The 14,853-nt window shown below is 34.6% G+C and overlaps 1 protein-coding gene across 1 annotated transcript in view; it reads right to left on the bottom strand.

Moving 5' to 3' along the window:
* bif (protein phosphatase 1-binding protein bifocal) overlaps nucleotides 1-14,853 on the bottom strand; it is a 144,499-nt gene that overhangs the window by 43,497 nt on the left and 86,149 nt on the right. Inside the window, exon 3 of the mRNA XM_089643163.1 lies at nucleotides 220-435. Coding sequence (XP_089499289.1) covers nucleotides 220-435 — 216 coding nt within the window. The remainder of the gene's footprint in view (nucleotides 1-219; nucleotides 436-14,853) is intronic.

The raw sequence follows: 14,853 nt of genomic DNA on the forward strand, positions 1-14,853 counted from the left end.
TTAAATGTAGACTCGTTATATCATACAAATTAGCGTCCTTGCGAAAGCTCTGAAGGGGTACCATCAGTATCTAAAACAGGGCAGGGAAGTGGTGGGCCTCCCCCAGTACGCCTGGCTGTCAATGGAATCCTCACCACATTTCGCTGGCTACGGTATAATAAATAATAAGAACTTCACTCACAACTCGTCCGGTAGATGAATAATAATAAACGGTTGTACCTTTGTTTTCGTCTTCCCCGCAGCGATGTTGCTCCGGCCGTTGATTAGCACGTTGTCGTTCTCGAAGGCGACGTCGCATGGCGAGGGCGGCCTGCCGGTCCAGTCATCGTCTCCCGCCCTATCCTCGCTCAGGCCATTGTTGTTATCGCTGTTGCCAAGACCGTCCGTGCAGGTCTCGCCGCTCAGACCGGACAGTGTGATCACGTCGGTGGCGACCTGGGGAACACACAACATATTATAGTTAGTCATTTTATTCCTTTATATTAAATTTTGGTCTTCGGTGACATTTTTGATGTTTTTTATTTTTATTTTCAACAAAAAAACATAAAAAGTCAGTAGGTATTGGATAGCTAAGGCCGAGAACAGTGACGACATGTGGAAAAAAAATAAAATTGTTTTTAAAATATTTTATTTTATTTTATTTACATTCATAATATGTCAAGTAGGTACGTCCCTTTACACCCTGAATACAAAAAATATAAATGATAGAAAAACATAAAAATGGAACCGATAGAAAATAAAGTCTTAAATAAAAAATAAAAAACACACACACAGATTAAAAGTACATATATAGATAGTGTAAAATATAACCATATAAAATAATGTTCACAAAATTATAGGTTAAATTGTTTACAAAATTATTGGCTGTTGTTGAAAAATCTTATCTATTGTACAATAGTTTTTGGTTTACTGCCAAAACGGTATTTTGTTTATATTCGCGCGGGGGGCGTTTGTGACGTCACACCGCCAAGTGTTTGCAGGGGCAGATTTTTTTTATATGTGATACTGCGAGTATCCACGACTTCACGATACAACGTACACGACTGTGAAAGAAACTAACGTTTCCAAAGAGATTTGTCGTGCGTATTATGTCTAGCTAAATTTCTACTGTAATAGCTGTTTACTTAGACAAAGAAACACGTTTCGCTAATAATGTATAAATTAATATTATTTCTTCATATGAAGCGGTTACTTTGTGATGTGACATTATAATTTAAAATTAAACAGTAACTTTGTAAACATCACTTATGGGTAAATACTTAATGCCGACCGGGTTTCGCTACAACCGTAGCCTCATAAGGGCAGTATAATACTAAAAATCTAAAAATTAAATTAACATGTGTAGATATCACGGTAGGTGGACAGTCTGAGCTACAGTGGAAGAGGTAGGGATAGTTGGGAGATTGGGAGGCGAGTGTTCTTTGTCAATAGGGAACAATCTGAGTATAGGGCTTTTATTTAGGTTTATTTGGTTGTTGATGACTTTGCTATTGACGTTTATGGCTTTCCTTAACTCTAACGCTTCTAAGTTATCCAACCTAAGACCTATTCCGTTTTTATGTAATAGGCTGACGCCAGTATTTTTGTCGAACGTATGGTTTGTTGCTATGAGGTGATTTGCAAATTCGGAGAATCCATTACTGTTTAAGCATCTTAGGTGTTCTTTGACTCGCGTTTTGATATTACGCGCTGTTTTGCCTATGTAAAACGCGGGACAGTCACTACATTGCAGTGAGTAAATACCTGAGTGATTTAACCGATGTTCTTTGTCTTTAACGTTCATCAAAAATTTACCTATACTATTGTTAGTGTAAAACGCTGGTTTGATATCTGGTGGGAGGTTTTTTATGCTTTTTTGAGAGAAATTATCGATGTACAAAATTCTACGCCATTGTTGAGGTTGATTATTATTAGTTGATATATTATTATTATGAGGGGAGCTGTTAAATAGAAATTTGCTTGTCGATAATCTTTTTAATTTCTTGTTTAGGATGTTATTGACCATATTTGCATTATAGCCATTATTAATCGCGATTTGTTTAATCGTCGCTAATTCTAATAAGAAGTTGGAATTTGATAACGGGACGGTAACTAATCTATGGATCATGGAATGGAAAGCAGAATGTTTGTGGGAGATGGGATGGTTAGATGAATTCATCTAACCATCCCATCTCCCACAAACATTCTGCTTTCCATTCCATGATCCATAGATTAGTTACCGTCCCGTTATCAAATTCCAACTTCTTATTAGAATTAGCGACGATTAAACAAATCGCGATTAATAATGGCTATAATGCAAATATGGTCAATAACATCCTAAACAAGAAATTAAAAAGATTATCGACAAGCAAATTTCTATTTAACAGCTCCCCTCATAATAATAATATATCAACTAATAATAATCAACCTCAACAATGGCGTAGAATTTTGTACATCGATAATTTCTCTCAAAAAAGCATAAAAAACCTCCCACCAGATATCAAACCAGCGTTTTACACTAACAATAGTATAGGTAAATTTTTGATGAACGTTAAAGACAAAGAACATCGGTTAAATCACTCAGGTATTTACTCACTGCAATGTAGTGACTGTCCCGCGTTTTACATAGGCAAAACAGCGCGTAATATCAAAACGCGAGTCAAAGAACACCTAAGATGCTTAAACAGTAATGGATTCTCCGAATTTGCAAATCACCTCATAGCAACAAACCATACGTTCGACAAAAATACTGGCGTCAGCCTATTACATAAAAACGGAATAGGTCTTAGGTTGGATAACTTAGAAGCGTTAGAGTTAAGGAAAGCCATAAACGTCAATAGCAAAGTCATCAACAACCAAATAAACCTAAATAAAAGCCCTATACTCAGATTGTTCCCTATTGACAAAGAACACTCGCCTCCCAATCTCCCAACTATCCCTACCTCTTCCACTGTAGCTCAGACTGTCCACCTACCGTGATATCTACACATGTTAATTTAATTTTTAGATTTTTAGTATTATACTGCCCTGATGAGGCTACGGTTGTAGCGAAACCCGGTCGGCATTAAGTATTTACCCATAAGTGATGTTTACAAAGTTACTGTTTAATTTTAAATTATAAATTAATAATTCACGTTAGACAAATATAAGCCACCACAGCCTTATAACGTTTCTTTGCATAAATTACGTGGACGCATTTTGACGACATGTCATCGACCTGATAAATTAATTAGAATTAATCTTTTTTTAATGAATATTTAAATGTTCAATGATGTAAACATTCCGTTAGCTCATGTTTATGGCGCCTCGCTGTCATTAACCCTATTCATTACGTGAGATATTCATGATAGCGATCATAGGAAGTAAGAAAGCACGCTATTGTTTATCCATGCTTAGACAAGAATAATAATAGAATAATTCTAACATTCGGGGGCTATAATCTAACAAAGAATGAAAGAATGGATTGATAATGTCTTTTTTTTACGTGTCAACCGAGATATTATTAGGAAACACATTTTAAATAGGAAAAAAATCAAAATATCGCCCGATGTCAATCATTTAAGTATGTATATCCGAAGGTGACCGGATAAATCATCACAATGATAATTCATCACATCTTTAAAAAGTTATATAAAGTCATGGAAAGTTATGAAACAAAAAATTTATTAACTGGGTTAAGTAGGTTAGGTTAGGGTAAAAAAAATATTTTTTTTTCATCGTTTCTAATGACTTTATATCACTTTTTAAAAGTGTGTTGAATTGTCACTGTGTTGAGTTATCATGGAACCATGTCCGAATTAAAATTAGCCTTCGAAAAAAAATACAAACTAACTCAAAAGATAGCGACGCGTGGTTAAATTCAAAACCCTAAAATTCGCATCAGTTTACTAAAAACGAAATAGATATTATACGCACTTTTTTCAATAATATAACAAAAAGTTTTTCTCGTGTTATGTCTCAATGTTGTGAAGTCCAAATATTTATTTATTTATTTATTAACGCCCTTTTTCGGGGCTTTTACATGAGAATATTAAGAAATATACATTATTTATAGTACATAACTGAATTGCTTCATTAACAACATTTTATATTTGTTTAAACATAAATTGAAGATGTCCACTGACTTGGTATAATTGTTTCCCTCCATTAGTATTCTGGGCAAAGAGGAATACATATGGTAGTTAGTCCGAGAATTTCTGCAATGTAAAAAAATCCTGACTTCTAGTAACTAGGTAATAGTATATTTTTATGGTAGTTTTAGAACATACACTAGATATAAATGTTTAAATTTTATTACTAAATAAAATATAGTTTTTTTTACACGTTTTGAAAAAGTAAAAGTCCTACAGAAACCAGCCGAATTACGGCACGATACAAAATGAACTGTTTTTCATCATTATTCCCTTACTAATAAAAGTGTTTAAAATTTTACACAACTGATAAACAACCATTTACAATAGATTAAGTAATGCTTGTTTATCAGATATGTAAAATTTGAAACATGTTCATTAGTAAGGCGCTTATAATTTATTTGTTTGTTTTAGAAAAAAAAATCTACACGAACATAGTAGGTAATATGGGGTTACAATATGATATTGTTACGACCTTTACAAAAAAATTAATTATAAATTAAAAATTATTTTCCCATGCATAAGACCATGATTTTTTTGGCATTGAGTAATATTATGTCAAGTACAAATTAATACAAAAAAAAACAATCAAGTATACATTTTATAAAACAATGAATACACTGATTGTACTATTATTATTAAATGATGGCCTTGAAAATGTATTCGATTTGACGAATAACGATCTTGATCGATGAGATGAACTCTTCAATCACGAGCCAAATAAAAGGCGACCACAGTGGAGAGTGGGTAACGAAATGGACTTCAAGGTGTGACTTTGCTAGGTTGGATTCTCGCCCCAACTGTTTCGACATAACAAACTAACTGACCATCACGCCGTTTCCCCGCAGGGGTAGGCAGAGAGGACGGACCGCCAAAGAACTCGGTCTTGACACACACTCCTTGCCTCATTCACATTCATAGATAGTCATCTATTATTCTGACTCTTAACATGGCTAGACTCAAGAATCTAGTTCACTTGATTGTGCCATGTCTTCCTCGGGTGTCCCCCACTTCTGCTACCATTCACATTTGCGTGGATTTTATATTTCATATAAGTAACGTTTTGAAGTTAATGAAATTAATTTAGACCAGGGCACATCCTATGGTAATAGTTAAAACCTAATTTTTTTTTTAATAAAACATTATTTACTGGTATAATGTTTTGAAAGTGATCTTCATATTGTTAGAACGTTATAGATCTCGAAATCAGACATTGAAAGTAATTTTTATCTTATTTTGAACGTCAAGTGTGCAAAATTTCATCAATTTTAAGGGGTGATAAAAAGAGATTGGGTGGGTTTTCGAAATCTTATGTAGACAGTGACCTTTCTCTTGTTCCGTAGGTCTAGTATGCAAAATTCGGAAAAAAGCTGTAGATTTGTATACAAATTAAAGCCACTTATACTCTTTTTTAATATATACCTATAGATATTCTTTAATATCATTCTGAAAAATCACCCCAAAAGCGCTATTACATTTCTGTTACTAAACATAATTGCAATGAGTAGGTAATTTTGATTTTTATCATTTCAACACGTGTGGTGGAAACTAGTGTCACAAGCGGGGAAACTGGAGAATTTACATCACATTTTCGTCGATGTTGTGATATAACGTTTTTTTTGTTTTTGTTTAAGCTTGGTTTAGAGTAAATTGAGTCCGAATTGGAATTAATTAGGTCAAATTTGTAAAAAAATCGATGCGTGAATAATAAAAGTTGTTTAGTATCTTGAATATGTTTCGGAACGTAGACCGGCTCCAAAAATAATTTAATTAAGAATGGAAGCAAATATGCCGTACAGGGTTTTGGCGGCCGGGCAGAAAGAGTCGACGAGTCACGAGGCTGGCCGAATGAAGTGTCGTTCTGTGCAAGAGCGTCGTCACGTCTTGCTACGAAAGAGTCAGTTCAACCTCCTAGCCTCAGATCGAATGTTATAATGTATGCTTAATCTAATATAAGTAATTTAAAATTGCAAACAATTAATACAGATTGTGATTAAGAAATGTGTGGAAGTAATTTTTACACACATCTAATAAAAAACCTTTATCGTTTGAAATCATCTATACATTTCCATCCATTCATTGGCGAAATACATTTTTTCAATGCGCAGCGCACCAACTATTCAATATTAAAACAATCGACACTCGATAAGGATCACCGAATTGCATCGCATTCAGTGATGTATTGATACGATCTAACATCCGTTCACATTATCATGAATGCATTTATTTATATTATTTAAAAACAATTATATCATTATCACAGAAACAAAATAATTATATCACTACCACAGGATGAATGTCGTGGAGATGCGATCCCTAAGACGTATTTGTTTAAAACCAAGTATGATTGCATGGTGTAAGTTAGCGTAATCTGATATATCAAAGCTGATTAAGAAAGGGATGCTCAGATGGTTTGGGCATGTAGAGCGAATGGACAAAGACAGGAGTGTGAGGAGAATATATGACGTGAATGCTAGAAGAAGCCGGGCCATGTAAAGAGTCAGAATAGCAGAAGAGTATGTATGAGACGATGTATGAATGTGAATGATGCAAGGATTACCGAGTACTTCGTCAGTCTGTCCTCTCTGCCTACCCCTGTAGAACAGCGTGGTGGTTAGTTAGTAATTATAAAATATGCAGTCCTCATTACAGAACATGTATGTCAATACGACGAGAGCTACTCGTAAACAATACAACTAAACTAGTACCAAAGTGCACAAAATAATTGACAAAATTCTTGCCTTCATGAAAAATACTTGTTTACAAAGTAGGTTGAGTAAGGTATCATTTACTATGTTTTCATTCGTGCAGAATCGATAGTTGATACTATCGATATTTGGAGAGATAAGGCAAGTTTTTAGTAAAGAAACATGAAAATAACTAGAGGTTAACCCCAAGGGGTGTTCCATCACTTTATTGGGCGGACTCTGCAGATCATCATTTACACTGCCAAATGATGTATGTGTGACCAAAGTTTCATGTTTATGCGAATTTTGTCATTTATAAAACCCCACTTCACCTGCGCTAAAACACTATCATTCACAAACGAAATGTTGCATACTTTTAAATCTTCATCTCCCCCGTCTACTTCAACTCTTCACTTCGTGCATTCTATAATTATCACCACGGTAAAAGAATTTAGAAAAGAATTCAGATGAATAAAAATTGTATAACAATCATGAAATTGGACAAAGTTTAAGGACGAGACTAATTTATCAGTATAATATTAAAATTACAAAATAAAGGTAAGGTTAGAATACACCTTCAAAATGTATCATTATGTCAGGTACCTGTTTATTGGCATTGAACCTACAGCCAGGTGTAAAACATGTCAGATTTACCACGTGGTTCAGACTTGGTAAACTTGAAACTAAAAAGCACCTGTTGTGGTTATTTACCTTACCTATGTATACGCGGAGTTCACACGGCGGTGTGCATACATAGGAATGCACGTGAAACGTGAGTAAATGTAAATTAAATGTATATTATGCAGAGAGTTTGTTATAATTTATGTGAACAGTTCACAAGTCGTAGGAACACGATAAAGGAAAAAGTCAAATAGGTATGCTCACACCGTTCTCGATATGTACATTTTAATGGAAAGATCGGACAACGGTCCTTTAAGTACTATTCCCTTAAAATATATAACTGCATGCCACCGACTTTGAAACAACCTGCTGATAATCCACCAATACACAAACTAAAGAACCAACAAACCAAGAATGGATAAAAATTCAAGATACCTACATGATTTTTACAAAACCTGTTTACTTCAAACTAAACATAACACAATTTAATTATTATTTAAATTATATCTGCATAAAAATAGATTATTAGTGCACAATTATTTGTAATTTTTTAAAATACTAGCATTTATTATCATTTACTTTTTTTTTTGTTATATTATTCTCGTTTTTAGCCCCCACATACCTAATTCCTACCGATTTATAACAAGTTTCTCGTTAACTCTTTAAGTTTATAAGTTCCAAAAAAATATATGTTATTTTTTAAGATAATATCTAAACATTTATTATGCCGAAACGTTAATTAGGTATATGAAATTCCCTCGATAGAAAAAAATCGCAAAGTAAGCTAAAAAAATATTAAAAACACGTTTTGTTCTTTTATAGACATAAAAAAGCACAGTGTATCTTTAAATCAAACTAAAGCATTTGTCGAGAAATTTTTGCTCTATTTGAAACGAGTCGTGTTTTATTAGATATTTGTACCATTTTCGCTTAATTATTATCGATTTTTAATATTAGCGCGCTCCCTCTAACATCCGTATTTACATATTACCCTTTCGGACCACCTTTGAACCCTTACTACGAGGCCTTAAATGCTTCATTAAGTTCACTACATGTATTATCCCATTTTTCTTTTCACCACACTGTCTGTATTATATTATGATATTTAACTCAACATATCTAACACGCGAATTGAGTATCAAGGCGGATACTGTGTTTTTACTTATGACGGGTGCTTCCTCTGAGGTCTCCTAGTGAGATATTTACAAAACATTACCGCTAACCTATTCACATACAGTATCTGATTATCATCTATGTAAACTGTAATCATCTGCGGAATGTATGTACGAGAATAGAAATAAAAAAACAAAATTAATTATTAGGTAGTTTTGAACACGACAATTCATCAGCTTCGTAGACAGCGCGCAGCTAGCGTAAGTACAAAGAAAACAAGTCTTCCATTTTGTTTTATGCTGGAAATAATACCCGCGTACGCCGCTCGCTTGCGGTAGTATGTATGTGAATGAATGAAGGGCTGTAGTGCCACGCGATTCGGTACGCGCTGCGTAGAACCATCGCGCATCGGTCCAACTTGTAAGCGGTACGTGTACGGTATGCGTGGCACAATTTCCAGCCTAAACCCGAACAATTTGGGTGCGACCTGACCATTTGTACCAAACAGATATAAACCGATCAATCTAATACTCAATAATGTTACTTACAAATCGAAATACGAAGCATTGTAATTACATACCATTATTTTTTTTAATGCAGTGCTGACATAAATGATGAATTGTTAAAAAGATTAGACTCAGATAAAAGGTTTGCAGTAAATTTAAAAAAAATTGCGAAACGCATAAGTGCAAAAAGCGAATTGTTTCACGATAACCGTTTGGGAATACCAGACGTTATTACGGCAGCCAGGTGGTGTGAAGTACACACACAGGTACAGTGGGCTCAGGTTCGCGGCGATAGCCTCCCACGCTCGTTCGGCATCGCCGATAGTAGCGATAGGAATTAGATGTAGCGAGGAGAGGTCAAGAATGCAGCAGAGGTGATGTGGTGTCGACCACGTGGGTCCATTTTATAAAATTCTAATATTAATAAAATAATGAATTTAATAGAAACAGTGGAGATAGGCCATGACCCACTATTAGGATGAATTATTGGTGTGTGTTCAGTTCAATAAGCCTTGTCTAGTCTATATCTATGGATAAATACAACGTTAAAAATAAATTAGATTTCAATACGAAACGGCCGCACCTTTATTAATTGTATGATTAAGTATTTTTCCCATGGTATAGACAGTATCTCGTACAAGTTGAAGGTAATGCGAATTCCCACACCGCAATTCAACAATTTGATTAATTAATCAAATGAGAATAAATTGACCGATGCGATAATAGTTGATTGTTGAAATAATTGCGTCAGAAAACGCAGCGTGAATTGAATACATCGGATAAACTATGAAAAGCAATGAATAAAAGAACGGTTTTACCAATGCCAGCTATTTTAAGATAACAGTATATGGATCACATTTTGATTAAAAAAAAATCTAGTTTGCATATGTCAAGTTAATTAATAGAGAAGGATGAATCAATGGCTCGAGTTAATTAATAGAGAAGGATGAATGAAGGCTTCATGAGAACGGGCCGTTTTTACGACTCGTTTTTGTGTAAGTCGGCTCGTATGTGGAACGAGCTACCGGCATCTGTTTTTCCTCCCTCCTATTATCCGAGCCTCTTCAAGGCCCGCATTAACAAATCCCTTCCTACAGCCCCTACCTTATTCCGCCTCACAACGCAGCCCAACCGGGTGGTGACATAGTTCCCCTGTCTGTACACTGCACAGGCAGGGACACTCTTGTGAGGTGTCACATAAAAAAAAAATAAAAAAATGGCATGCTCAATATTAATGTTTGAATAAAGGAACGTTAAATTCAAAGAACAATAAAATAATTATTGTTTCCGAGAGCGATCAAGGTAGGTTCAATGAAAAAGTGCTTAAATTGTGAAAATTTGGATTTTTCGTGTTATTATTATCTATCCAGATCTAGGATGGAATACAAAGGAACAAAAGCTTTTACGAATCAGGTATACAGATTTTTTGTCGATTATGTGCAATGGCGAAAATATTGAATGATAATTTCCATTGTTCTCTTTGGGTATTCGTATTATTCTGATACCTACCTACTTGTTGATTTTTTAGTAAATATCGATCTGTTGGCTATAGGCCATTAAAGAATTAAATTTTTTTATGATTTTGTGAGTTAAGGTTAAACGCGACGCTCGTTATATTTATTCTATTTTGACACGGACAAAACTATTTATTCATATTGCGTAGGTACGGACGCAAGCAAATAATTTGTCTTAGGACGGGTTGTTTCGGAGAATTTGAACAATTCATCAAATTTCAACATTTATTTTCGGGTTCTGTGAAAGTGCTATTCAAGTTCTGTTATTATATCATTATAGGCTAGTTACCTGACAGAACTGAAATAAAACAGATCTTGAATAGACCCTTCACAGAACTTAAAAATGGACGTTGAAATTTGATGAATTGTTCAAATTCTCCGAAACATCCCGTCCACATCTTAAAAAACAATACCATGCAAAAAAACATATTTTAATCAAACAAGTTAATTAACGCCACCTATGAACACGTAGATTTTAACGAGCGTAGCGTTTAACCTTAATGATAATTGTAGTTTTTTTGTTTGTTTGAAAAGGCATTTTGATGGGCGTAAATTTAAATTACACACGACTGATTTACGTTGGAACAAAAATTTGACTAACTAAATTAAAATATCTTCCCAAAAACCGTACTTAAATGATTTAAAAAAAAAAATATTGACACAGGAAGGCCAACATAATTTTTTTAATGATTTCAACTAGGCCAAAGTTGCCCGTAAAATCAAGCAAAGTTGAATTCTTTAATGATTTAGAATACAAATAAATAAAAATAGTACACATCCTTAATAGATATTTAGCTCAAATTAAATAAAATTATACCTCAAAATCGACTTCAAACATGAAGAATGTATGCAGTAGGAATGCGGGCCCATTTAAAAAATCTCGCCCATTCACTTGGCATTGAGTCGACAAATTAAATACAAACACAAGGAGAAAGGGCGAAAGCAAAATAGGCACGGAATCTAAGGTGAATGAAATGGACAAAGAAAATCATACTAATTACATTAAAATGTTAACACATTTTTACTCAGAAGCGTTGTTAGATTTCAGAGGTTATAGATTAGGTGGACGGCTAATGAAATAACATACAAATAAAAAGCATGTAGTTGCTCAAATTTATGTAGCGTTAGTACACGTACACAAGTGGGTTAAACATATAAAGAAAATAACAGACTCGATTGATGCCGGCATCACGCGAACTAGTCCTTTCTCAGATTCGTTATTTTGTAAAACCGTTATTTTGTGGAACTGGCATACGAGTATAATAAGCATTCGACTTTCTTCACTCATGACTTCTTTGGACCTTCGGGCGAGCGGTTTGATCCTCGACTCCGGATGTAAAGCCTGATCTATTTCTATTCTATTTATGTATTGGACATAACCATAGATATAACTGTACCACGCGACGTTTCTATAAAGAATAGAACGAAAGTTGAACATGATTTGACAATTGGTTTCTATTTTGATTGGGCCGTTCTATGACATATAAAGCCTGTTCTCACTGATCTATTCCGTATATTCTATGAAATAGATCAAAGAATATTCTAGTCCCAGCGAGGGATCGTATACGAGACGTCATCGTTTTAGTACCTTCTGTCTTTTTCGTTTAAAAAAAAAGCTTGAGAAGGAATAGGACTAGTTTAGATCAGGTGAGAACGATCCAAAAAAAATATTATTTCGGAACGTTAAAGTTTAAATGGTAAATTTAATTTCATAAAAAATACTAATTTCGATTGTGTGTCTGTCCAGCTGTTCTGGACAGACTGTCTGGTTCAATTAACTCAAATTTCATTTGAATTTAAAAGGTTGGAACTGATTGTGTGAAGAATTCAGATAGCGATAAAATATCTACACATAATATAATATTTGAGAAAAAAATATTTTAATACCAATTTTCAAAATTGGAACCGATTTGTTGAGAATTCAAGACTATCTCACGATTTTTCCAGGGTGTGCGCTAATATCGTAGGTATATTTACGAAAGGTTCCAAACTACTAGACTCTTATCACCCCCACCATTCAGAAACGAAACGTTGCTCTAAATGGCTTTAGCAGTGTTTGGTAATCAGACCTGAATAGCCAGGTAGGTATTTCAAAACTTCCTCTTCTCAATCTCCATCCCCTATTCACTCCCTTCAGACTTAATGATCAATCAAATTAAATTATTAATACCAATATAAATTACGAATGCCCTAATGTAATTTTTGCACAACTCCGGAGTTCAAGTTGTGCTTTATAACAACTGCGCGGAGGTCGGAAACACTTTTAGAATGAGGCAACATTATCATTAGTTTCAATTTCACATTGGATTATGTAATTTGAAACGAGGCTTGACATTGCAGACATTAAATCTAGAAAGAACAATGTTTGTACAAAAAATGGCATTCAGGCAGAAATTATGAGGAAACTGTTCCGGAGGTCGTTTTATAGACGTGCACATACTTAAACTTTCAGTACGCCGTTTCTAAAGTTAGTAAACTCAGAGGACCGAGAGCCTTCAAAGATCAAGGATGGACTATGTTGCGATGCCAAATAATTATGAGAATGTTGAGAAAGAGCTACTCAGATATAGCCGCTAAGTAACCCTCCTCACATCAAGCTCCGAATTAAGTAAGAACTGCACAACCTGAAAATAAAGCTTGACATATCTATATTGTGGTAGTTCGAGCTGCGAGACATAGAGGGCTCTATTGTAGAGAGATCATAGAGCTAATAGAGTTATTCGACAGATGTAGGTAGTATATAGGGTCGCCCCTTCATGGTGGGTACTAAGGTATGGGGAATTAATAGAAAGGACGTAGGTTTTCAGGCGGTCCTACAGTTACAGTACAGATATAGGACTTTTTAGACTAAATAAAAGACGCAGTGTATTGTTGTGAATAAGCTATTATTACACAATAAATATGAAAACAACGGTTCCATGATAACTCAACACAGTGACAATTCAACACACTTTTAAAAAGTGATATAAAGTCATTAGAATCGATGATTTTTTTTTAAACCTAACCTACTTAACCCAGTTAATAAAGTTTTTGTTTCATCACTTTCCATGACTTTATATTTTTAACTTTTTAAAGATGTGATGAATTGTCATTGTGATGATTTATCCGGTCATCGAAAACAACATTAGTTATCTCAAAAATAAGTATACAAAAGGTCACAGTTTATTGGGGAGACTTTTTTTGCGGTAATGAATGCATTACATCACCACCGTAGGCAAAAAACATACAAAGTGTTTTGCAAACCAAAAAAAACATGTGGTAAGAGAAACAGCTGTCATACGTTATACTAAAGCGGAACATTACATACATTTCATTAGTCAAATTAAAAAAAATCTAATCGAGGTCTGAAAACACATAATAATTTTCACTGCAACCTTCGGACACATTGTCAATTGCTATAACCACTTTGTCAAGGAGGTTGTCATTTCGAAACGAAATTTGTACAAATGTAAATAATATATGTAATTTCCATGTGCATTGCTGTGTGACAACTACTGGATACAGTCAAACACTAGATCACTTCGAACATACTAGCAGCAATATAAATAAAATAAAAACATTTATTTTATTTTTACAATGGAGAATTTTTACACAGGAGACCCCGAGGAAAATAAATTTCCTAAGGGCCTATGCCATCACTGGGGGTACTGTGTGGAGGGTCTTTTTAAGGTCAGGAATTCTGGGAAGGAAAAAGGTATGAGGGGTGGGTAGGAATCTAAGGATCAGTTTGTCCAGGAGTGATGTATAAAAATATCCCTCCTGCTGCGGCAGTTGGAAAGGTCAGAGGGTGACAGTTGGTGGGCAGGCATCCAGAACACACCTCACCCGATGAACCCGGGCACACCTGCTAAATCACAAAAAGTAGCGAACCACTTGGGGTTACCTATGGCAGAGGTGTTGGTTATCCAACAATGACGTTCGCGACTCTCGACTTGTACCGCTATATCTCTTTACCTTGTTTGCTTACTCGTGTGTTGTTTATCCAATTTGCTGATCTCAATTATTGATAACTAGTAGTTCTGTGAAAAGTAGACCTCGCGTCCAGAAAAATCCTCAAAAAAGTAGTCAAAATAATTCAAACAAAAATTTGCTCTAAAATCATAAGATTTGTAAGTAGGTACCTACCCATTTAATTAATAAACACGACGATTCGACGATCAATAACATTTGAAAAAAGAATTTTTACTGAACCATTAAACCCGCCACCATAAATAAACCACTCACTAGATCGATATCTTCGGGCTTTTTGTATGAAACAAATTGGTCCAAAAAAACCATAGATATGCCAATAAATAGACAGTAA

Source organism: Hesperophylax consimilis, chromosome 19 (genome assembly GCF_061612785.1).
Source record: "Hesperophylax consimilis isolate HC1 chromosome 19, BYU_Hcon_1.0, whole genome shotgun sequence".
NCBI classification, from domain to species: Eukaryota; Metazoa; Arthropoda; class Insecta; order Trichoptera; family Limnephilidae; genus Hesperophylax; species Hesperophylax consimilis.